General features: G+C 35.2%; 3 protein-coding genes across 6 annotated transcripts; 2 read left to right on the top strand and 1 right to left on the bottom strand.

Moving 5' to 3' along the window:
- The first annotated feature begins 493 nt into the window (after positions 1-493).
- On the top strand, positions 494-6,095 carry LOC113671619 (uncharacterized). Of its 2 annotated transcripts, XM_089185573.1 has the most exons (4): positions 494-1,103; positions 3,492-3,867; positions 4,401-5,197; positions 5,519-6,095. In XM_089185573.1, exons 2-4 carry the CDS (start codon positions 3,506-3,508, stop codon positions 5,785-5,787), a joined length of 1,428 nt encoding a protein of 475 aa, XP_089041699.1. In that variant the 5' UTR covers positions 494-1,103; positions 3,492-3,505; the 3' UTR covers positions 5,788-6,095. The 2 variants fall into 2 exon arrangements, with proteins under 2 accessions (XP_089041699.1, XP_089041698.1); XM_089185572.1 differs by lacking the exon at positions 494-1,103 and having other exon boundaries at positions 3,233-3,867.
- Positions 6,096-6,842: 747 nt separating this feature from the next.
- LOC113671450 (uncharacterized) lies at positions 6,843-21,131 on the top strand. Of its 3 annotated transcripts, none has more exons than XM_027187649.2 (34): positions 6,843-7,422; positions 8,111-8,180; positions 8,317-8,388; positions 8,593-8,648; positions 8,978-9,237; positions 9,799-9,833; positions 10,108-10,161; positions 10,420-10,494; positions 10,680-10,781; positions 10,915-10,971; positions 11,726-11,779; positions 11,947-11,994; positions 12,159-12,212; positions 12,386-12,436; positions 12,636-12,725; positions 12,877-12,913; positions 13,021-13,048; positions 13,167-13,214; positions 13,582-13,752; positions 13,877-13,966; positions 14,232-14,271; positions 14,521-14,635; positions 15,291-15,412; positions 15,568-15,655; positions 16,169-16,236; positions 16,346-16,386; positions 16,806-16,846; positions 17,714-17,763; positions 18,074-18,133; positions 18,357-18,434; positions 18,557-18,600; positions 18,888-18,973; positions 19,419-19,483; positions 20,103-21,131. In XM_027187649.2, exons 1-34 carry the CDS (start codon positions 7,379-7,381, stop codon positions 20,214-20,216), a joined length of 2,508 nt encoding a protein of 835 aa, XP_027043450.2. In that variant the 5' UTR covers positions 6,843-7,378; the 3' UTR covers positions 20,217-21,131. The 3 variants fall into 3 exon arrangements, with proteins under 3 accessions (XP_027043450.2, XP_027043451.2, XP_089041671.1); XM_027187650.2 differs by having other exon boundaries at positions 6,880-7,413; XM_089185545.1 differs by having other exon boundaries at positions 6,882-7,685.
- On the bottom strand, positions 20,315-22,580 carry LOC113671451 (uncharacterized). The gene is made up of 2 exons (XM_027187651.2): positions 22,047-22,580; positions 20,315-21,465 (listed from the first exon to the last, which is right to left on the bottom strand). Exons 1-2 carry the CDS (start codon positions 22,552-22,554, stop codon positions 21,128-21,130), a joined length of 846 nt encoding a protein of 281 aa, XP_027043452.2. The 5' UTR covers positions 22,555-22,580; the 3' UTR covers positions 20,315-21,127.
- Positions 22,581-22,668: the final 88 nt, after the last annotated feature.

Raw genomic sequence — 22,668 nt, forward strand, 5'->3', positions numbered from 1 at the left:
CCAACCTTAAAACAACGAAACTGTTAAGACTTACAGAAATTCGCTAGATTAAAAAAGAAAACTAATTTTCGAGAATTTTGACAAAAATTGTGATTTTTCATTTTCACGGTTTTTTCGTATTTCCACGGAAATAGCAAAATTTGTGATTTCAGTACCTACGTTCAATCCTGGAAATACCGCGATTAACGCTTAAGACACCTTTTGAACCTGTGAATGCGGCCCAACCAGAAACTCATTCTTTCGTTAGGGAAAATTAAGTGAGTTCTTATTGTTTTGTTTTTCTACTTGGTTCATAATCATTTGCATGAAACTTTAATGAAGGTAAGGTTTGAATTGTCTATGTAATAACATAAAGATTTTTGGTGTTTGTGTAATTAGAATTACAACCAATTTTGGAAAAGACATCTAAAATCTGGACGGCAATATCCGTTGTAACTCAATTGAAAATTAGCACTGAATTATAATGAACATAGGGAAAGATAAAAATACATATATGTTATTTGCCGGCTGGGAGGTCCGTATGGTGAAAAACTGTGACCGAGGTCTTGAAAATACTGCCCGAGGCCGTAGGCCGAGGGCAGCATTTTCAAGACCGAGGTCACAGTTTTTCACCATACGGACCGACCCTTAGCCGGTAAATAACATATTTATTGTTTTTAAACTTGACGAAATTCTTTCCGAAAGAACCCGAATGATTTATGGCCGTAAATACGGCAAGATCTTCCATAAACTGAACAATTTTTGAGTGGGTAAATGGTAGTTAAAATAGAGGTGATGCAAATTTAAGAGAGATGCCTCAGCGAAACATTTTCATTTCCGTAACGATAAAGGTGATTTAAAAGGCTTCCAAACAAACTTTGAAACATTATTTTTACAAGTATCTGTCACAAACTGACACCTGTCAATTAGAGAGCGCGCAAGAAAAAGAAAAGCGAAGGAACATTTGAAAACCAACAGAACTAGTTTGGCAAGGACTGTCACGACAATGTTTCCTTCAAAATCAGTTAATGATCTAACGGAAAGTATTATTCACTCTCATCGACGATTCATTCATGTACGAAGATTTACCTCTGTTCATTAAGTAAACGGCGAGGAAATTAATTGTGAGTAAATTCAATCTTTTTATTTTGAAGTTGTGAGAGTTTGCTCGTTTGTTTGCTGTAATGGCGTGTTTAACTCTGATCTTTCCTTCACAAAAACTAAATTCGAACGGCACACTCCAACGAGACACAAGGGAATGTAATGCGGCCTTTTCTCAAAAAATTCCTTCAATTTCTGTTGTGCAATTTAATTCACAAATGTCCAAATTGAACGGAATTGGAAAGACTCACCAGGAGCGTATATTTGTTGTAGAACTTAAATTAAAACTTCGCTCGCTCTTTCACTATGAACAAATTGCTCGAGAAAATTCAGATATTAAATGAATGAAAGTTCCATCGTTCAGTTTAACTGTAACCAAATACCTCACGTTCCAACTTTCTGGGTACTTTTTGTGAACGATTAAAATTAATTGCAGAAGGTTTTTAGGCCGCTTGTCAACCAACGTAATGACACTATTGTTTATACAAATTCATTCTGAAACCAATATTTTTCTGTCAACCAAAGTGATTTGATAGAGAGAAAAGAGAGGATTCATAAGTTATTTATCGGCTTGAGGTAGTGACCGACGTGTTGGCTTAAAAATACTGCCCAGCCGGAAAACGAGGTATATTTATGAAAAATGACAACGAAAGTTGGGATGTACTCGGCGACTCACGAAAGCGTTACCGTGGCCCGTGGGCAGAGATAGGAAAATACTGACCGGGTAAAGAACCAATCAGATTGCAAGATTCGTTACCGTGCCCTCTAAAAAAACAATAAATATATGTTATTTGCCGGCTGGGAGGTCCGTATGGTGAAAAACTGTGACCGAGGTCTTGAAAATACTGCCCGAGGCCGTAGGCCGAGGGCAGCATTTTCAAGACCGAGGTCACAGTTTTTCCACCATACGGACCGACCCTTAGCCGGTAAATAACATATTTATTGTTTTTTAAACTTGACGAAATTCTTTCCAAAAGAACCCTAATGATTTATGGACGTAAATACGGCAAGATCTTCCATAAACTGAACTATTTTTGAGTGAGTAAATGGTAGTTAAAATAGCGGTGATGCAAATTAAAGAGAGATGCCTCAGCGAAACATTTTCATTTCCGTAACGATAAAGATGATTTAAAAGGCTTCCAAACAAACTTTGAAACATTATTTTTACAAGTATCTGTCACAATCTGACACCTGTCAATTAGAGAGCGCGTAAGAAAAAAAAAGCGCAAGAAGATTTGAAAAACAACGGAACTAGTTTGGCAAGGACTGTCACGACAATGTTTTCTTCAAAAACAATCAATGATCTAACGGAAAGTATTATTCACTCTCATCGACGATTCATTCATGTACGAAGATTTACCTCTGTTCATTAAGTAAACGGCGAGGAAAGTAATTGTGAGTAAATTCAATTTTTTTATTTTGAAGTTGTGAGAGTTTGCTCGTTTGTTTGCTGCAACGGCGTGTGTAAATCTGGTCTTTCCTCCACAAAAACTGAATTCGAACGGCACACTCCAACGAGACACAAGGGGATTTAATGTGGCCTTTTCTCAATAAATTCCTTCAGTTTCTGTTGTGCAATTTATGGTCCAAATGTCCAAATTGAACGGACTTTGAAAGACTCACCAGGAGCGTATATTTATTGTCGAACTGAAATTAAAACTTCGCTCGCTCTTTTACTACGAACAAATTGTTTGTGAAAATTCAGACATTAAATGAATGAAAGTTCCATTGTTCAGTTTACCTGTAACCAAATACCTCACGTTTTAACTTTCTAAGTACTTTTTGTGAATGATTAAAATCAATTGCAGACGGTTTTTAGGCCGCTTGTCAACCGACGTAATGACACCATTGCCTATACAAATTCATTCTGAAACCAATATTTTTTTGTCAACTAAATTGATTTGAGAGAGAGAAAGAGAGGATTCATAAGTCGGCTTGAGGTAGTGACCGATGTGTTTGCTTAAAAATACTGCCCAGCGGGCAAAACGAGGTATATTTATGAAAAATGGCAACGAAAGTTGAGATGTACACGGCGACTCACGAAAGCGTTACCGTGGCCCGTGGGCAGAGATAGGAAAATACTGACCGGGTAAAGAACCAATCAGATTGCAGGATTCGTTACCGTGCCCTCTAAAAAAACAATAAACTGTATGATTTTACACCAGTGACTAACGGCGTAATTTATTCCAATCGGTATATGTACATACTGAGAGATTTTACGCCGTTAGTTAACGGCTTAAAATCTTACAGTATGTACGCGGACGCAGATTGTGGCGTAAAATCGTACAGTCTATAGGCTGTGTTAGCATCATAATACGCCGTTATCTAAATACCGCGTATATAGCACGGAAGTATTTCAAGGCTCTCGCAGATTTATGCCGCGATTATAATTTTATTTTTTATTTACCTAGCTTATTAAACAACCATGACGGAGTGGAAGGAAACTTTTTTGAGTCCATTGACAATCATCTATTTTCTTTTCCTGAGTACCACGATATCGGTCGAGAGTAAACACAAAGCGAAAGTACTCGTGCTTGGAGCAGGTTTGTCAGGCGTGACCGCAGCTAAAACCCTAATAGACAACAACATCACAGATTTCTACGTGATCGAGGGCCGAGAATACATTGGTGGAAGAATTCACGACATCCAGTTTGAAGGTCTAACCATAGAGACTGGTGCAAACTGGCTTCATTTACTGGACGACGAAGATTCGGCACCTCTGACAAAACGGAAGGAAGAAACAAGTATTGGAGGTGTTTGGTGTAATTATTCTGACGTCATCATGAGGTTGGTTGAAACTGGCTTTGCGGAAGGTTAAATTCGCTCCCAGGGCTCTTCATTTTATCATTTCACGGGAGCCGAGAGACTGGTAGTGTGATTTAGGTCAACGTATCATATTTTATACGAGTAAAAAAGAAGTTAACCCGTGGGTATAACTAACTAGTTTGCCGCCAAAGAGGGCAGATAGTACAAAATTTTTCTTTTGAAGCGCACACGTCACAGAAAACGATGAAAAACCCCAAATTTCATCGGAAATTCTTCTGCAGGTCCCAGTTGTTCGAAGGCTGATTAGCGTTAACCCAGGGTTAAAATTTAATTCGGGTTTAATTATTCCTCTGTTCAAAAGCGTTTTCGGTATGATTTTCTCTATTTTTTTTATAGCATGCAATCGTCAAATCATGGTCAAAAAGAAACAAACTGAATTTTCCTTTGAAGCTATCACATCTGAAGTCAGATTTCACACTAACCTTGGGTTGGGTAATCTAACCCCACCTGTAAACAACCCCAACCCTAAATTAACTTAATTTGATTTCTTACAGAGACGAGAACGGCCGAGACATCACAGACTGGGAAATTGTGCGTAGATTTGACGTTGAAGTTGAAAAAAAATTAGAAAATTTCCAGAAAGCCAGAAAAGACAACAACCTACCTGACATTCCAGCGCGGGTTGGCTTACAGTTAATGGGATGGAAAAGTCGTCAACCGATTGAAAAAGTGCTTGAATATTCGAGACTTGACTTTGAGCATGCCAAGCCACCTGAGTTAGTTTCATTTTATCAGCTTTTCAGTCGAGGAAGAGACTTTTTTGTTTCAGACTCAAGAGGATTATGGTCTCTGTATGAAGATCTGTACATACCTTTAGAAAAACATATCTTGCTCCGGGAAACCGTTGAAAAGATATCTTACTTTAGTGACTCGGTGGAGGTTCAAACAAAAAGTAACAAAACTTTTGTAGCGGACTATGTTCTCTGCACATTCAGCTCTGGAGTCTTAGCCAGTGACACTATCACCTTTGACCCTCCCCTCCCAGAGTGGAAGCAAGAGGCAATTTACAAAAACCCCATGTCCGTGTATACGAAAATTTTTTTGAAGTTTCCAAGAAAATTCTGGGATGATCATGAATATATTTTATACGCTTCTAAAACGCGCGGCTACTTCCCTATACTCCAGGATTTGGACAGACCGGGAATGTTGCCAAGTGGGAGTGGAATTTTACTGATTACTGTAACTGGAGATGAAGGAAGAAGGATTGAGAAACAAACAGACGAGGAAACAAAAGCTGAGATTATGACTACATTGAAAAAGATTTATGGAGAGGAAATTCCTAATCCATCAGGTATGTAAACATGTGAGCTTTATTTCCGGCAACAAATGTTTGGGGAATCTCTGAAAACGAAAAACTGTTTTTAAAAACTGAGTAACCACTTTTTTTAAGGAGGGTTTTTATTTGTGATTATTTATCACACTTGAGTAAAGCATTACCAATAACAAAGAGGAACTTTTAAAAGTTTTACTTGCTCTCTTTACCTCGCTCGCTTCTCCTCTCCGTCTCCGTCTCTCTCCTTCTCAAGAGACCTGAATTGTTGTATTGGCTCAACTGTTACTTGCGTCTACTCGCCTTTCAAATTGTATTGTACTTTCTGTTTTGTTTTATCAGCAATATTTTATCATCGCTGGTCCAAAGATGAGTTCGCACAAGGTTCGTATAGTGAACCTGTGGTTGGTACAACCTCACAGGATTTCAAAAACCTCGGGAGAAAACTGGGTCGACTGTATTTCGCGGGAGAAGCGACCAGCGAAGAATGGTACGGGTATTTGCAAGGAGCTTACCTGAGTGGTAAGGAGAAAGCTCAGATTATCGCTGGTAATGTTAATGACGTGCCTCCTCTGACGGATAGCCTACTCGATATTCATGAGGAACTGTAAAGTAATCATAGCTTTAACTATGTTTTAGGCCTATCGTTTTAACTGTCGGTCTTAAAATCTGCGCTTTGAATAATTTTTTATACCACCCAGGCTAAGAGCTATTAGAAATTTGAAAAGACGAATGGTGGGGGGGAGGGGGTGGTGAGGGGGTAAAAAGCAAATTTCTCGGGGAAGTACGGAGCAAATTTTGCCTGCCCAAAGTAAGAAATTCAAAACCAAAAAGAAATTCATGTAAGGAATATCAAATCAATAGATTTATTGTCTCCTTGTATCAAAGAATGATGAATAAAGTTTCTGTAACAACTCAAGTACCGTTTTATTCCGATTTCTGTCTTATAAATTGTCTCGGACTCAGTGGCAAAAAAATATTTTAGAGCTAAAAGCGGTATTTTTTATCGAATACTTATAAGTTACACACGTGTTTATATAATTAAGTACATTTTCGACCATTAAACCTTTCGACGGCACACCTAGAACCCAGAACAAGGCTGTTTACAACCGGAACTTTAATGGCTTTATTAGCAACAAGACATTGTTTCTTTAAATCCGATACAAAGCTTCCGTCTGATTGAAAAACGTCGGGAATAAATGAAGCTTCCGTTTTATTGTTTCGCTATATTTTCAGCATTATTTTGTGGTCTTCAAGAATTTCAACGATTTTTCTGGAAACAGCTGAACTGTTACTAATGATTGGGTGCTAACGGCTCTGTTATTTTGATAAAGACAGAAAAAAACACATTTCAGTTTGAAGTGTGAGTGTTGAAGTATTCCTCTAACAGTTACTTCGTGGTTTTGAAAACCGAAAGTGGAAAAAAGATAGAATAACCCTTTCTCACACGACACAAGGCAAACCATTCTTTGTTGGCGTTTTCGGTCGCTTGCTACACACTCAGAGGGTCTCCTGTAAGCCGTAAAAATCATAAGGGCTCTTTTTTTTCCCGATGAATAGAAATTAAAATTAAGCATTGAAATTAATGACTATTTGCAAACCTTAACCTTTTGGAGTGGGTTATCATCTGAACGGAAATGATAATTTTAATGACGTCATGCAGAATAAACGATTGCGGCTCCGCATAATTTCGGTTTTCATTGTCGTGAGAAGTCGGGAATTTCCGAAAGTGAAGTTTTTCACATTCCTTCACTGATGTACTTTCACCGCGAATTTTGAAGAACTTGTCCGAAGACAATATTTATTTTTCCGGCTTCAGTACTTCAAGATTTTGATCGATTTCTCCTTGAATGATTTGTTTGCGAATTGTTAACTCACATCGAATGTTACCAAGACATTTTGATTCTACTCAGAGTCGAGATTGTAAGATCGATCACTCACGCTCTGTTTGGCTAGTCACTCGCAGTCAATCATGATATTTGATACATGATACTGGTCACGACGTCTTCTTCCTTAACTCATCGAAGTTTGGAACTGTGAAGGACTCTGTGCACTGTAAACACTTTGGAAGTGCTTGTGCCTGTCACTGCAGCTTAAACGTGGAGTTTTTTTTTACGTCCCTAAGTGGAAGTTTTGTTTAGAATCGTCAAGAATCACAGCTGCCACATTACAGAGCGCTGCTGAAATCTAAACTGGTCATCGATGGATCACGAACGATTGGACACGGATCAGTCAAGGTTATCAAGGTTTGAGAACTAGTACAGACATGTTTGAATGTGAATGAAAAGAAAGCGGAAGAGTTGGAGGCTTAAACAAGAATTGCTGATCTTCAGCTGGTTAAAGCTTAAAATGCCATTGCATTGATATATATCAGCTGAGCACAACAAAGGATATCGTTTTAACGATAATGGCCACCAACTGATCCCTGTAAACATGTTTATTGTACTTTTATCCCTTTTAATTTTGGGTGGAGAAATAATTACCATGAAGTCCTCAGCTGAAACACGAGGTATAACTTTTCTTTTAGTTACCCTTCAAGGAGAGATGAAGCCCCTCTTAATTCCAGACGTCCCGCACCAATTGGTTTTGAACTCTGCTTTCATAAATCGAACAAAAATAAATCTTCGTAGAAGTTGTAATTCACTGAATTTTGATGCAGAATATGAGAAGACTTAAATTTATATTTTACAAGATAGTGGAAATGTTATTTCTTTCGGTTTTTGTTGGCTGTTCATTTTAAAGTGCCATAATTTCATTTGGAATTAGCTATTTCTTTTCTTCCTAAGTGGTTAAGCAACTATTGACAGTTGGGCATTTAATTAAACTTTTTCATATCACTTTTTTAACGAGATATGTAAAATGTCAAAAGTTACAATTTGCTGGTATTTTGTCATCAATTAAATGATTAAATTTTCTTTTCTGATTTTTTGGCAGGAATCTTGAACAGTTTATTGCTGTTTGGGACTTTGAACCATCAAAAAAAGATGAAATAGCTCTACTGAAGGTAAAAATTTTACTAGTTATCCTTTCTTTAACACTATGTAGCAAATGCATTCCATGTTATCAAGCATCTCCTCAGTTGTAAGTCACAGATGACTTCACTGTAATGAACAACAATGATATATTTTATTTACTGTTAGGGGGATATTGTTTTTGTGGTGAAGAAGTATCAAGATGGTTGGTACCGTGGCATCCGTTACAGAGGTTATCAGGTATTGTTCATATATTAAAAAATGTGTCTGTGATATTCCCCGATATCTACTTACCATTATGCATATACACACAATGTACATGCCACTGCACTACTGCTTGCATTTTAGTTCATAAAATAGTAGGACTTATGCTAATCCTTGTATGGTTAAAAAATTTAAAAAAAGGATGCAATGTTGATTTTTTTCTTTTTTTGTTATCATCAGGCTGGTTGTTTTCCAGGGAATTTTGTTGAGAAAGATTCAAGTGAAATTGGAAATTGGTAAATCAAAGTTAATAACAAGCCATTTTTAGCAAGTTTATTGCATTTTTTAGTGGCAGATAATAAAGAGCTTGTTTAGACATTAGGTTTCACATAAACATGTTTTCGTGAAAGTGACAGAAAAGGAATGTAATTTAGTACTGTTTTGATTGAAGCAGAATCAACCATTTGAAATGCGGAGTCGGTGGTTGTAATTAAACTCAGAGGCTGAAATATTGTTAAAGTTCCATGGTTCAAATTTACCCTAACTATTACCTGCCACTACCAGTGAAAGCAATATTGCCCAAGGAAAGTAAATCAAACCAATGCAGTTCTCTGTTCCTTATCAGGCAGGACTTACCTTCACCAACCTCAGAGGGGAACTCAAAAGTTCTGGAAGATTTAGAAAATGATCGAACCAAGCTGACATCAGAGGCTAATGGAACAGATGATCAGTGCAAGGACATGGAAGACAGACAGCCTGATGCCAATCATAATAATGAACTGAACAGATCTGATTCACTTAATGGTGGTAATCTCAGTCCTGGTGCTTTGACGTCTTTTCATGGACTGAATATAATCGCTGAACAAATGGGACAGGGAGAGGAAGGTAATACAATTGGAATGTTTAAATGTCTTGTAAAAGGTTTTATTCTGTGATTATGAGTAACAGCTGATTTTGTATGATAATTTAGGATTATCAACTGAGTTGAGTAAGAGTTTCAAAGCTGGCATTTTTAGTGTTAGCCCTTCATCATTTGCTCTAACATAGGACTTACGCTCATAATGTCAGCTTTTAAACTCTTTACAAAGGCTAATTTATGTTTTTAACTCAGTTGAAAATACTAAATTACCCTGCTATACTCTCTCACCGACATAGCACCACAGTATCTTTAGAAAATTACCCCCTTTACTCAGTTGATTTTGTAATATTATCATTCAGGTCAGACAGGCTCTTGGAAATGATTTTTCTCTATGGATGTGACTTAGTATATTTTCACATATATTGTGGGAGATGATGGTGATTTTGAGTTCTACACAAGCTATCATAATGCCAGTGCTTTCCTGTAACAGTAGCAGAAGTACTGAGAAATTTACCCTCTCAAGGTTGCCAAAAAGAAATTGTGAAGTGTCTCAACCATTTGTCTCTTATTTTGTTTTTGAACCATAGAATCAGAGGAACGAAAAAGAACAAGAGCGGCAATGGTACATGTTATTTAATTTAAAATTTTCTTGTTTTGAGGCTTGTTACTTCTACCAGGACACATTTGTAGAACACATTAAAAAAAAATGTGTACAGACCAAGATTTTGTGGAATTATTAATTTGTAAACTGCTAGTTTATAAGCTGCTCACTGATAATTACAAGCATTAAATTCATTACTTAATGTCAGTAATAAACAATTTCTCTGTGTTTCTAGCAAATTTGATTAAAACAGAATGTTTTTTGGGTCAGTGACAATGAAATTTTTTTTTTCTAGGAACTCTTGACATCTGAGGTTTCTTACTTCAATGGATTAAATCTCCTTTCTGGGGTTTGTATTTTAAATCGTTCATAAGAAACTGATAATTCTGTTGGTCAAATAATTTATTTAAAAAAATATATTATTTTTGACAGTTTATGATAATTAAAATTAAAATAGAACTGATTACTTATTATATTAATGTTTTTTATTGGTTTTTCTCAAATACATCATACTTTATTTTTTAACAGTAGTATTTGATATATTTCTCACAACTTGAATGCTAAGGAGGAATATTTGAGTTATTAACAACTGTTGCTTTCTTTGCAGCATTACATTAGGCCTCTCAGGAAACTTCGCATTATTTCTGATGAAGATGTAAAGAAAATTTTTTCCAATGCAGAGGTAAGACTCGTGAAATCTCCTCCTCGTAGTACTAGTAAGGTAAGGTAATAATCTTGAAAAAGTATTCGCCAATTTATTTTTGTCTTGCTTGCTGATCAAGAACATACACAGAGGCTGAAAACTATTTGCAAAAACAATGTCAAAAACAACAACAAATTGAATTGAATTGCTTTAATTTATTTCAGTCCTTAGAGTCCATTAGTAAAGAGTTGGTTGCTAAACTGCAAACGCGTTTAGCTTTCTGGGATGTCAATACAACTTTGATTGGAGATGTTCTTGTAGAAATGGTATGTGATGATCTTTCAAGAATTACAAGGGAAGACTTTTCCCTGTGAACAGAGTCTACATTTAGTCAGGTAATAAGCTTGAAATTAGCTTTGTTAAAAAATTGTAGTCTGACCTTTGATTTTTGTCATGCAGTTTTCCTATTTGATGATGTTTGAACCATATTTCAAGTCAAGGAAGAGAGGGAATGAGGTATGAAAGTCATAATATGTGCTTATTGACTGAGCTGGAGGATACCGACTATGCATAGCTCTTTCAGTTACAGCTCACATCAACTGGTTGGCTCCTACATATGTCAGCTTTCACTATCATGGTTTTTTTTTTATGGAATTGCATGTGGGGCCCTACAGGTCATTTGATAATAAGATTTATGAGTAATTATGTGTACCGTCTTATGATCAGGAGTGGTTCATTTTTTCTTTGGTTGAGAATGTTTCAAATCAGTCCTGACCTTTTTTTTTTCTTTTTTTTTTTTTCATTTTATGGCTATCCTGAATTAAATGCAATCTGAAATTTGCCTGATTCTGAAGCAATGCTCCCTTTCCCAATTCAATTCTGGACATTTGCAGAGGTCAAAGTGCATAATTCGTAGAGGGAAGATGGGTTGAAATGGATTAATATCAGCATCTGGGCAACTGCCCACCTACCCCTCCCCTAACTCAACAAGAGTCAATTGATAACAATTCAGGGTTAATGTTGGGTTAGGGGAGGGGTAGGTAGGCAGTTGCCCAGATACTGATATTGATCCGTTGAAATAAGAATATGGGAATCAATTGCTCTATTTTGGAAAAGTTTTCAAATGTTCAATTTATATTGAAATGCATCAATTATTTTGTCTCTAATTTCAGCTTTCTCTTATGAATTTCCATTAATGTTTGTGATTAAGAGAAATATATTATGAAGTTCCATGTAGGATTACTAACAATTAATGTTCTGTGATGTCTAGGTGAAAATGAAACTAGAAAGAAACAATGAGAAGTTCAGAAATTTTTTGGCCAAGGTGAGACACTCACTTGTTTAGTAATGTTTTAGTTGATTTAAATATACCTTAAATTTATCTGTACTCAAGGTAAGGATCCTAACTTCATATTGAGTTGATGTAATTAGTTTTTGGGATGGTGTTATATTAATGCCTATTATAATGATTACATTGACTTCTTTTCCCAGGTCAGCTGCAATCATACCCTTGACTCATTGTTACTTATGCCAATACAGGTAATATCCTTTGACTACTTGGTAAATTCACACTATGACACCTGTATGATTGTTTTTGTACACTCTCTTTTAAGATGCCTTATTTTGGAAATACTTCTTGTAGTAGATAGGTTTTGTGGCCAATTTCTTATAATTTATGGCTGGCGTAATTTATATATTTTCAGAGAGTTCCCAGATATGAACTGATATTGAAAGAATTGGTGAAAAGAACACGTGAGGTGAGATATACCTTATATATTGTTGGTTGAGAGTTACTGGTAAGTATATCAGTATATACCAGTTAAGTGTAATCAAAATTATGAAGTGACATGCTGTTTAATTTCATCGTTGCATTCTTTACTTACTTGTAGTTTGTTTGTTTGTATGTTTGTTTTGTTTTTATCAATTTTAGGATCACCCAGATTATGAGAATTTGAAAGATGCTCAGAGCAAAGCCCAGAAGGTAAATTAATGAAGCTCATTCTCTGGTTAACAATACTTTTTTATCCATGGTCAGTCCAGTGATATATTAAACTTGATTCTACAAACATTAAGGATTTATCTTCAGTTTACTATGTTCAATGTTTCATAAATGCTGTACAAATTTCAATATACATCAAGGCTTGATGTTCCTCATATCTACTTTTGCTTTTAATGTTTAGACTGCAGAGGCCTTAAATGAACACATCCGTCAAATAGAGAATGAAACAAAAGTTGTTGAAGTAATGAAGAGCTTTCCTAATGATGAATTGGTGGGTAAAATCAAAATAGTGCTTTTCACCATTTTTTTTTTTTTAAATAAGTATTCCTTGATTTAAATTGTATCAGCAGCTGTATTAGTCATCATTAAATTTCTGGATTGTCCTTAATTAGTCCCACCATTGATTTGAATTTTTTTTCCAGAATCTTATTCGACCAGCTGCCACACAGTATTCTACAGGTGACTTCATGATCATAAGTTATCTTAGAATAGGACCAAGTCTATATTAACTAACGTTATTTACATTTAATATTCTTGGATTAAATTTTTTTGGGGTATATTTTCAGGAAAGCTGTATGGTTCTGTGCGCCTTAGGTAAGCATCAGTGTATTGCTTCTTGTTTAACTTGACCTGTACATTTGAGTGAAATTGTAGAAGATGCATTGGTTACTTTAGGCATAAATTTAATCATTAATTCCATTTTGTTCCATAGGAAACATGAAAGAGACCAGATGACAAGTATATCTAAAACACTTAAAAGGTTGGAAATAGCCAAAAATATTTAACAATTATTTACCAAAGTGGCGAGGTAATTATCCACCAATTTCACCAACACTGAGGTGAATAATTGTTGTAGTATAAACCACACAGATACTGAAAAAAAGTTTTTTCTCTGTACATTTGTTCAGTGAATTGTTAGTCAATAGTATTAGTCATCAACTTAAGACATATGAAAGAAGAAAACTCAAATTGCTGATTACCTGTCAAGCATCACACTCAAACATATATTAGTTATTTTCAACAATGTCTGGTGATTTCAAACTGTAAACTAAGAAACTTCTTATTGGTACATAGAAATTTCACTTTCAGTAACAGTTAATGGTATATGGGAATTTTCCTTTCAATAGAATCTCACTTCCCCTGATGGACAGCATTGAAATTCAGACATCTCCAAAGCTCTCCCGAGTACATGCAGACACGCGGTCACCTAGTACTCTTCCTCGATTTCACAATGGTGATAGTAGCGACAGTGACAGTGAAACAGACTCTGTGTCCTTAGGGGAAACATTTATCACCAGGTACATGTAAAAGAAACATGCTGTTGAATGTATTAATAAATAAATTTTTTTCAAGTTAAATCTTCAGTGACAAAATGATTCCATGTGAATACAATGTTAATGCCAATTTCTAATTCTTTCTTAGCACATATATTTATGAGGGTGAAGTTGAACGTGTAACTAAGAAAGCCACAGGTTCTAATGATGGAGGAATGGTCCATGAAACAGTTGAAAGGTCAGGGAGCTGTAGTTAAGTTTTTATTTCTCATTTTTTTAGTTCTATGAACTAACTATTCTCTTTGTCCTTAAGGGCCAGCCTAAAACAACAAGTTTTTCTTTGTTTGCTCAAGATTTCCAAGAATTTTACATTGCAACTCCAAGCACTTGACCTATTTATTTGTTATGGTCTATGAACAGCTGAAAATTACTTTTAGTTATTGAAATAAATGTTATATATTTGATAAATGTTACACTCAGGTGAATGTGGTCTTGTCTTGCAGATATCTTTTCTTATTTAACAATGTCTTATTGGTTGCGGTGGTAAGTAACTTAATATTGTTTGGCAAGTGTGTAGATATTAAATTAAATTCAAGCCTTTTTTTGGAAAGAATTCAAGATGAAAATCTCTTCTTGTTACCATAGAGGTATGCAGAACTCTAAAATTGTTATTAACAACTATTAGTCACTTTCAGAAGGAGATTACTTTTCAAGTCCATTTTACTTTGGCCTAGCTGTATTCAAGAACATAAGTTTTGAAGATTTTGCTAAACTTAGTACATTTTCTTACAGGTGTCAGAAAATCGTATAACAGGAAAGAAAACTTATAAACTGAAGGACAGTGTTTCCCTCGTCCAGGCCTGGGTAATATCACCCAGTGCATATTATACAAATCCACCAGATAAGAGTAAGTTAAACCTGCCCTGTCAGTTATTTTACATTCATTTACTTCTCATCATTTTTAACCACAGTATTTGTTATTAAGTTACTCTTCTAGTTAATAAAAGATTGTGATTTTTAATTATTTAAAATGCTTTTAATTTCACTCAGGTCAAAAACAAATACTCTACAGTTTAAGATAGCATTGAATCCTTCAGCCCTCAAGAATGACTATTTTCTAATTTCTCCTTACAATATCACCCCTGAATCCAACATGAACGTCATGAGAATGGAGGTGATGATCACCAACTGAAGCTACTACTCTTCATTGATATAAACAAATTCTCCTTGTCAGCCTCTTTGGAAATGTATAGAGAACAGTATGGAGAATATACATACTGATGGTGAACACCATGAAAGTAATCTATCAGATTCATCTAGATATTAGCATTTTATCACATTTCCAGACACTAAGAGTGAGTATAAAACAAGGTATTTAAGTGTGAATACTAATGGATTGAATTTCCTCAAATAAGTTTATTTGAATGTAGTAAACTATTACTTACCAGGTAATACACAAATGTAACGCTTCGTCGGTTCATTAATGAAAAATCGATTTTCTATTTTTTGAATAATTTTACATTATTAAAACTATTAATCCCTATTTTCCCTTTTTATTACAGTGTTTATTCTTGGAACCCCTACACAAATCTACAAGTTTTTAGCTCCATCAGAAAGACAGAAAGAAAAGTGGGAGGAGAAACTAAAAACACATATTGAGAAAGAAAAACAAGCATTTGTTGAGGTAAATGAAAATGTTCAGTTTTGTTTCCTAATTGTGCCTATACAATAGTATTGTAACTGAACTCATGAACTTAAACTGCATGACTTTTTAAAATTGTTTTAATAAACAATGAATTAAATGATTATTGATATAATGCAACATTCCTGTATTTACAGTCATTCCAAGGGTTGCCTGTACCAGATGAGGAATTCTTAGCAGTTTCATTTGATGCCAAGATTGATTACCATCAGACTGTTGACTTTGGTAAAGAGCACACTCATGTATTTGATATATTTACCAGTACTTATGAAGTGTTTGCTGTACTGTGAAAATGAAGGGATTGAAGCAAAGAGCTTAATAGAGTAGTTTGTGTTATTTTGGATCAAAGTATTTTGTTGCTAAAGAATGTCAGGTCTTTCATTCTGTAGGAATTGTCTCTTTCCATGAAAGCACTGGTAATCATAAGTTTATTTGAAAAACATTGGTTTGTGCTTTAACTACACATTCAAACCTCCTCACCACCCTCCCCCCAAAAAATGGTGATATTGTGCTTGTCAAACCTGGCTTGCTCCACTTTCTTGTATCACAACATGTCTAGGAAACAACTGTGAAGGTTTTTTGGGAGGCCTTTGCAATATGACAATTTTTTGCATTTCTTGTTTTTTGGTTGATTATTTCTCATGAATATTGAATTTATTTCAAGAGGGATGATACCAAGATGCGCAATGGTGGGATTATAACAGGTGGTAATTACTACATTTCAATTTAATTCCTCAGAATTAAATTTAAGACAGAGTGAAGAAGTTCTGGTAATTGGATTGAAAGCTGGCAATTTATGGCTTCCAGTAAGTCAAACTGAATAGTATTTTTCTTTATCAAAACTTTGTTAAACTAGCAATTAATATTTAATTTTTTATGATTAGTCATTGAATTCGTGTGCTTCTTTTCTTATAGGGATTATTTTCAAATAGTGTTTGTGAACTTGACTTAGCATGGTAAGAATAATAACTCAATATGTTCATTGAAGAAAACTATGAATGAAACAAATAGAATGTATAATTGTGATGTTTTCAGTGATGAACTTGATAATCTAGAAAATTAACTGTGGTATTGAGGTTTCAGCAAAATTCTTTTTATCCCTTTGATCCTCAAGAGTGACTAGTATCTAATTTCTCCTTACAATATCTCCCATGAATCAGAGATTAACGTTACAATAATAAACAAAATGATCACTCACTTAAGGAGCTCTTGATTGTTAAACAATTTCTCCTTTTCAGAGTATAGAGAATATGAATACTGATGTTAGGGTGTAAAGGGTTTGAGTAAGCAAAGATAAGAAGGACAAGAACTGGAGACAGCTGTATTATCATGAAAAGTTAGTGAATTGTAAATTTCTTGTTTTTTTGTTTTAAAGGTGGCCAGGACTTTACAAAGGAAAATTTGGATGGTTTCCAGGTAGGATCAGGCTGTGGAAAACTGAATACTAGTAAATGAATGAGAGGTGATTGAACTAGATAATGATCAATGACTGAGGAACCCACCGGTAGTGATAAGCTGACTGACTGGAGATAGTGATGAGATGCTCAAGCTCATCACAGTAAAAATCTTCTAATCAGTGAAAGGATAAATACCATGATATTTTTATAATGAATATTGATATTTTTCCTAGTAGATGGGAATTTTCATTAACCTCAAATGGGTTATTTTTGGGTCAATTGTGACTAAAATAAATGTAGACTACCTGTGATATTAGATTTTTTTAGAGATATGATGACAAAGTGGGTCACACACTGGACTCTTATACTAGTTAACAATTATTCACCAATGGCAAAGTGAATATTGTTGAATAACCCACAAAGTCAAGGGGATCATTCAATATACAACAGTATAAATGGTTATGTGGTTTTGAATTCTGTTGTAAATATTTGTTTTGATGTTGAAATCATTGTGTTACATTTGTTTGATTACTTGTATCAAGCTTAAGCGCCAGTTTCCAATAGAATTTGAAAGGTTCATTTAACCCAATCAGCAAAAACTTCATATCTTTCTTTTGAAAAGTGTTACCGCCAACTTAATAGCAGCTTTAGCGCTCTTGGGAAATTAAATGAATTTTCTTTATCATGCTCATCACTTCCTTTGTCACTCTGACAAAACTCAAGGCAGCCATTTTCAAATTCATCACTCCTGCCATAATCACCTTAAGCAAGGTGATTATAGCAAGATGTGATGCATTTTTTGACCTATCAGAGCATGCCCATCTCTTCAGTCACCAGAGCAATTATATTAAAACACCACACTAAGAAAGATTGTTGCATTTTTCAGCTCAGTGTGTCACAGGACCTGAAATGACAGCATACAATGGAACAAATGAGGCAAGTTTCAATTAATATGTTAATAATATTAATTGTTCTTACTATCATAACTGAGGAGGGTTAAATGCTGAAACCCATATCTCTGCAAAACAGTCTCTATTAAGTTATCAATATTAACTAGTAAGTTTTCTCAATGAGTTAAAAATAATTATGATTTTTGTCAAACTTTATGCCCTAGATATAATGTTTGTGGACCATTTCCAAACTTTCATTCAACAGTTGACTGGTTCAAATTTGTTTTTCCATAGTTTTGAAGTTTTTAAACCAGTTTTAATATTTCATGGTTTATTTTGTTTGCTTTCTGGTGTAGTTTCATCCCATTCCAGTGGCCACAGCATTGAATGAGATCAAACAGAAAATGATGGACTGGGTGAGTGAGTGAATGTACATGTTGTAGTTAAACTTTGCTGAATTCTGTCCTCTTGTAATTGTAAGTTTAAAGATTGTAATGATAAATCTAGACCAAAAAAATGTGTTAAAATCATTTTGACTTGTAATTCACTTTAGTTGAAAATATTCCAAATAGTTCTTACTTCTTTAGTTGGTTTGCTCTGTAAATTGATTTGAAAAAAATTCCTATTTATTGGATATAGACTGGCAGTTTACCCAGAGAACCCATCACTGGGGATATGACAGTGTTAAAGGTCTTTAAACCTGACAAGACATTTAAGGTAAGAAGAAAAAGTAGTAAAAGAACGGTTCAGTTTTTGAGATGCTCAAGGATCATGTCATTATTTAGTAACAAACAACTATTGTTATGATAATGATGTTGATCATGTTTGTTAATTTTCAGACCTGCAAAGTAGAACCAGGTTTCCTAATTTCTGATGTTATGCGGTAAGTAACTTGTCCTTCTTTGAAGCATATTGTACCACTGAAGAGAAATCTGGACATTGTATTCTAGAACTTAAAGACAAACCATAGCCTGGTTGATTAAAGGCTCAACGTAGGGATAAAAGACCATGTATATAAAATCCTGACAATATTATTATTTCTCAGCAAACACAAAACTGAAAGTTGATGAAAACTGATGAACTTATCAGTTAGATGGTGTTATCTTGATATCATCTCTACTAATGATCAGTTTACTAGTTAGATCAAGATTTTGTTTTACTTTTGTGCAGACAATACACAAGGCACAGAAGTTTTGTTGGAGGGCAGATTGATGCTTCAGTGTTGGAAATGTGGGAGGAATCAGTAGATGGTTCTGGTGAGACTCAACTAATAGTTATGATCATGTTTTGTCAGCAATAATACACCATAACATCATTCTGTTCCAACAAACTATATTTGGCAACATACTTATACCAAAAGCCAGTCCCTCCATAGGGTTGATTTAAATATTTCATTCATGTCAAACATTCAGTTTATTTGGTTATTCTGTCTTGTTAGTTTGCTTGTTTTTGTTTTTTTTTTTGGAACATGTATGTATCCAAACTATCAGATGCATTATTTGTTCCTTTTGTGTGCCTTGTTCATTTTATATACTGGTATTTTATCATTGTTAACTTAAGTGTATATTGATTATTTTTTGCCTTCCAGAAAACATTGTGTACAATTGTATTTAAATTAGAGATCAGAGTTGTCATCACATTTAAACAAGGTACCTGGTACTGCCATTTTTGCCCTAATGGCCTTTCTGTTCCTTTTTATAGTTCACAGACGCTTGGATCCTGGGGAGAAGCTGAGTAACATCTTTGCAATGTGGGGAAAATATCAGGTAAGTTATGTTGACAGTTGGAAGTGAATTGTTAAAACAGGTAATGACACATTGTTGATTTACAGCAATTTTGTGTTTGAACAGTTTGGGTCTTTGGTAACTAAGCCATTGCAAATTTGGGCCATAACATGTAAGCGTACAGGGCTGGTGTATGTCTAAGGCTAAGAGTGGCCTGCTAATCCTGCAAGTACCAGAAGTGACTAAAACACAACCTCTCCTTGCAATTCCAATATGTTATCTTTTAAACAAGAAGATGGTGTTATCTTGATATAGCATCATATTCTCATGTGTAACTTACAAGGAAATTTGAGGGAGTGAAGAGGGAGAATTACTCATTGTATCTTGAGGGTTAAGGGGTTGAATACCACTTGAAGGATTCAGTTTGAAATCCTAGTCAGGGTGATTTTCAAGGGAATGAAAGGGCTGTGGAAACTGTCAGGGATTTTCAGGGAAACTTGATAGAATGTTGAACAATATATAGCCCTCATGACACAATTCCTTTAGCAGAGCTCCATTTTGCCTCCTGTCTCATGAACTGGGATGAGGTGCAGCAGAATGAGCCAACCGGCTGGTTTGACATCTTAAAACCTTGCTTACTAGTTTTATTTTGTGTTGTTAGGGAAAGATGAAGCTTGTTGTTCACAATAAAGATGAAAGACAGGGACTAGCATCTGATAAGAAAGAGGAACAAAAACCAGAACCACCCACTGGAGTGCTTATCTACTTTGATTAGCTTCAAAACAGTTTTTAGTAATTCACATTTCAGTCAACATTATGTCCACAAATACACAATAACTTGCTAAGTATTTTAAAATTAATAGTACAATGTAGTTTTTATTGGAGCAAGTGAGGAAATTTTTAATTTTCTCTGAGATGCGTAATAGAAATACAACATACAATTTTATCAAATGAAAATCCTAAAGTTTTATAATCTTTAATTATGAAATCCAGAGTGCTATGAGTGAAGGCAAAAACAATATTACAATTCAATTGCATACCCCTTTCAGTTCACGCCCAAGAGTATCTTATTTATACTGAAAATGCGTATTTTCTCTTCTAGTTTCTCTTAGTTATCTTAATTCCAAACTGCATCAATCAACCCTCAGTTTCCAAAATAGGGGATTTTTTCAAAATTTTTTTTTAAATGCTCCATCAAATAGTTTTTGATAATGGCAGACTTGTAAATTTTATTGAAAAATAATCACAGTATTCATTTGAAGGAGACCAATGATAAATGACTATATGGTTACAGTCCCGACAAATTAAATCTGGCTTTCTGAGTCCATTTTTAATCAATTATTTTTAGATATAGAGAAGAAGATTAGGGATAATTTAGCTTACACTAGTCAGCTCAGAACAATTTTTGATTTTCTTTTTTTTCCACTTATTAAGTTATTTCATATGAGCCTAGTATACCTACTACACCTAAGTCTATGTTTACTCTTTATGTCACTCCATTGTACATAATGCAATCTCGACAGATATTCTTCATCCCAGAAACTGCTGAGCTCTTTCACTCCAAGAGTGAATTCAAGGCATTAGGTTCAGCTGTGGAACAAGTTTGGTATTAAAACTGAGCCCAGCACCTCAATCAACAGCAAATTGGGAAAAGATAAAATGCAATAAAACTTTTCTTTAGTACGTTCAAGGGAGGATTTTGGATTCAGCTTTCTTGTCCCTAACACTTACACACTTATTTCCTAATATGTAGAACCTGAGTGGTTTCAGAGCCCACTCAGGTCCACAGGAATTTAAGCCTATTCTTGTTGATTTCACTATTGTAAGTTGACTTCCATGAGAATTTTTGTCATCCTCAAGCCAGAATTTTTCGGAAAATGCCATGTCTTCTTTATTGAGATTAGCCTTCTCAATACAAAATGCTTGACAGAGCTTGGAAGGTCCGTTGCCTAGTTCAAAGTCTTTCAGCTTGCTACCTCCATCCTTTCGTCGTGCCCCTCTGAATGATTTCATAGAACTTAATCCTAAAAAGAAATAACATATGCATATCATTAGCAGAATATTACTGTTTTAAGCCTTTCTTACACTTTTCACCTTCGAGTCTCTCACCCTCACTAAAACTATTAAAACTTAAGTAACCATTTTTTTTCTTGTGTGAGAAATGGACCAGCAACTTTGCAGACATGATGTCTGTAGAAATGTTGATCTGCAGATGGGAGACTCGGCCAGTGGATAAAGGAGATGTAGTAATTTCGTAAACAATTTCGCCTTCCATTACAATTTCGGTTGTGTCCTCGTGTACCGGTACACAAAAGAAGGAAACATTAACGAACTGCGTCATAAGTCCATGTATGGTTATGAAAACAATAGGAATTCCCTCGTGTACCGGTACACCAGGACAGCCCCACAATTTCGTATGTATACTCATTTCAACTTCTTTTGGAACATGTGCACTTTCCATTACATTACAATTTCCCTGCTTTTGAAGATTACATGTTGCATTCCAGGAAACTGAAAATGATATAAAAGCTTTCTCAATTAGCGAGACTATCGATCGCGTGACAAATAGTGTTGTTATGGAAAGAGGGTTGCTTTGTTCACCCACCTTGGAGCGGCTCCAAAGCTCTGATTAACACACAAGCACCAGGCTCTTGACTGGAGATGTTCAAACAATGATATATTCCATATATAAAATAAACATACGCTGTTCCTGGAGCCATGTACAGTGGTTCACACCGTTCAGTTTTCTTACCACCATAAGCATGGCAAGCTTTATCAACCACACCCAAGTAAGCCTCTGTCTCAACTATTCTTCCGCATAACACTTCTCCATTATCAAGGATGCGATAAAGCAATTTCCCTAAGAGTTTTTGGGCCAATTCTTCACAAGGTCTGATGTAAAACAACCTACCAAGTTGATTCATAATGTGATTCTTGTGGATTGTAAGTTTAGCTCTTTTGTTTGGTGTGACGTTTGAAATATTCTTATAACCTTTTTTAAAGTACAAGCTTTCTTCGCCGTTTCCTTTAGCTTTACCCGAGAGGTCTTCTTCAGTTTTAGCGGCGTTATCAAGACCGTTGCTACTTCTTTTTCTAACCTTTCGCGCCGCCATGTTGTTATTTAGTTTTTCTTCGTTGTGTAACTAACATCAAGTATCCTAACGAAAAAGGTCTAAACGAAGATTTGGTTGGTGTGGCGAGGGGTGCAATTTAAGGGGGATGTGGGA

Source organism: Pocillopora damicornis, chromosome 10 (assembly GCF_964200805.1).
Source record: "Pocillopora damicornis chromosome 10, jaPocDami1.2, whole genome shotgun sequence".
In the NCBI taxonomy this organism is placed as follows: Eukaryota; Metazoa; Cnidaria; class Anthozoa; order Scleractinia; family Pocilloporidae; genus Pocillopora; species Pocillopora damicornis.

Excerpts from the sequence above, each read along its gene's own strand:
- LOC113671619 (XM_089185573.1), top strand. The coding sequence starts at position 3,506 with ATGACGGAGTGGAAGGAAACTTTTTTGAGTCCATTGACAATCATCTAT. Across the intron at positions 3,868-4,400 it reads TATTCTGACGTCATCATGAG|AGACGAGAACGGCCGAGACA; the intron begins GTTGGTTGAAAC and ends GATTTCTTACAG. Across the intron at positions 5,198-5,518 it reads GGAAATTCCTAATCCATCAG|CAATATTTTATCATCGCTGG; the intron begins GTATGTAAACAT and ends TTGTTTTATCAG.
- LOC113671450 (XM_027187649.2), top strand. The coding sequence starts at position 7,379 with ATGGATCACGAACGATTGGACACGGATCAGTCAAGGTTATCAAG. Across the intron at positions 8,649-8,977 it reads TCAAGTGAAATTGGAAATTG|GCAGGACTTACCTTCACCAA; the intron begins GTAAATCAAAGT and ends GTTCCTTATCAG. Across the intron at positions 10,162-10,419 it reads GATTAAATCTCCTTTCTGGG|CATTACATTAGGCCTCTCAG; the intron begins GTTTGTATTTTA and ends CTTTCTTTGCAG.
- LOC113671451 (XM_027187651.2), bottom strand. The coding sequence starts at position 22,554 with ATGGCGGCGCGAAAGGTTAGAAAAAGAAGTAGCAACGGTCTTGATAAC. Across the intron at positions 21,466-22,046 it reads AGCTTTGGAGCCGCTCCAAG|GATTAAGTTCTATGAAATCA; the intron begins GTGGGTGAACAA and ends ATTTCTTTTTAG.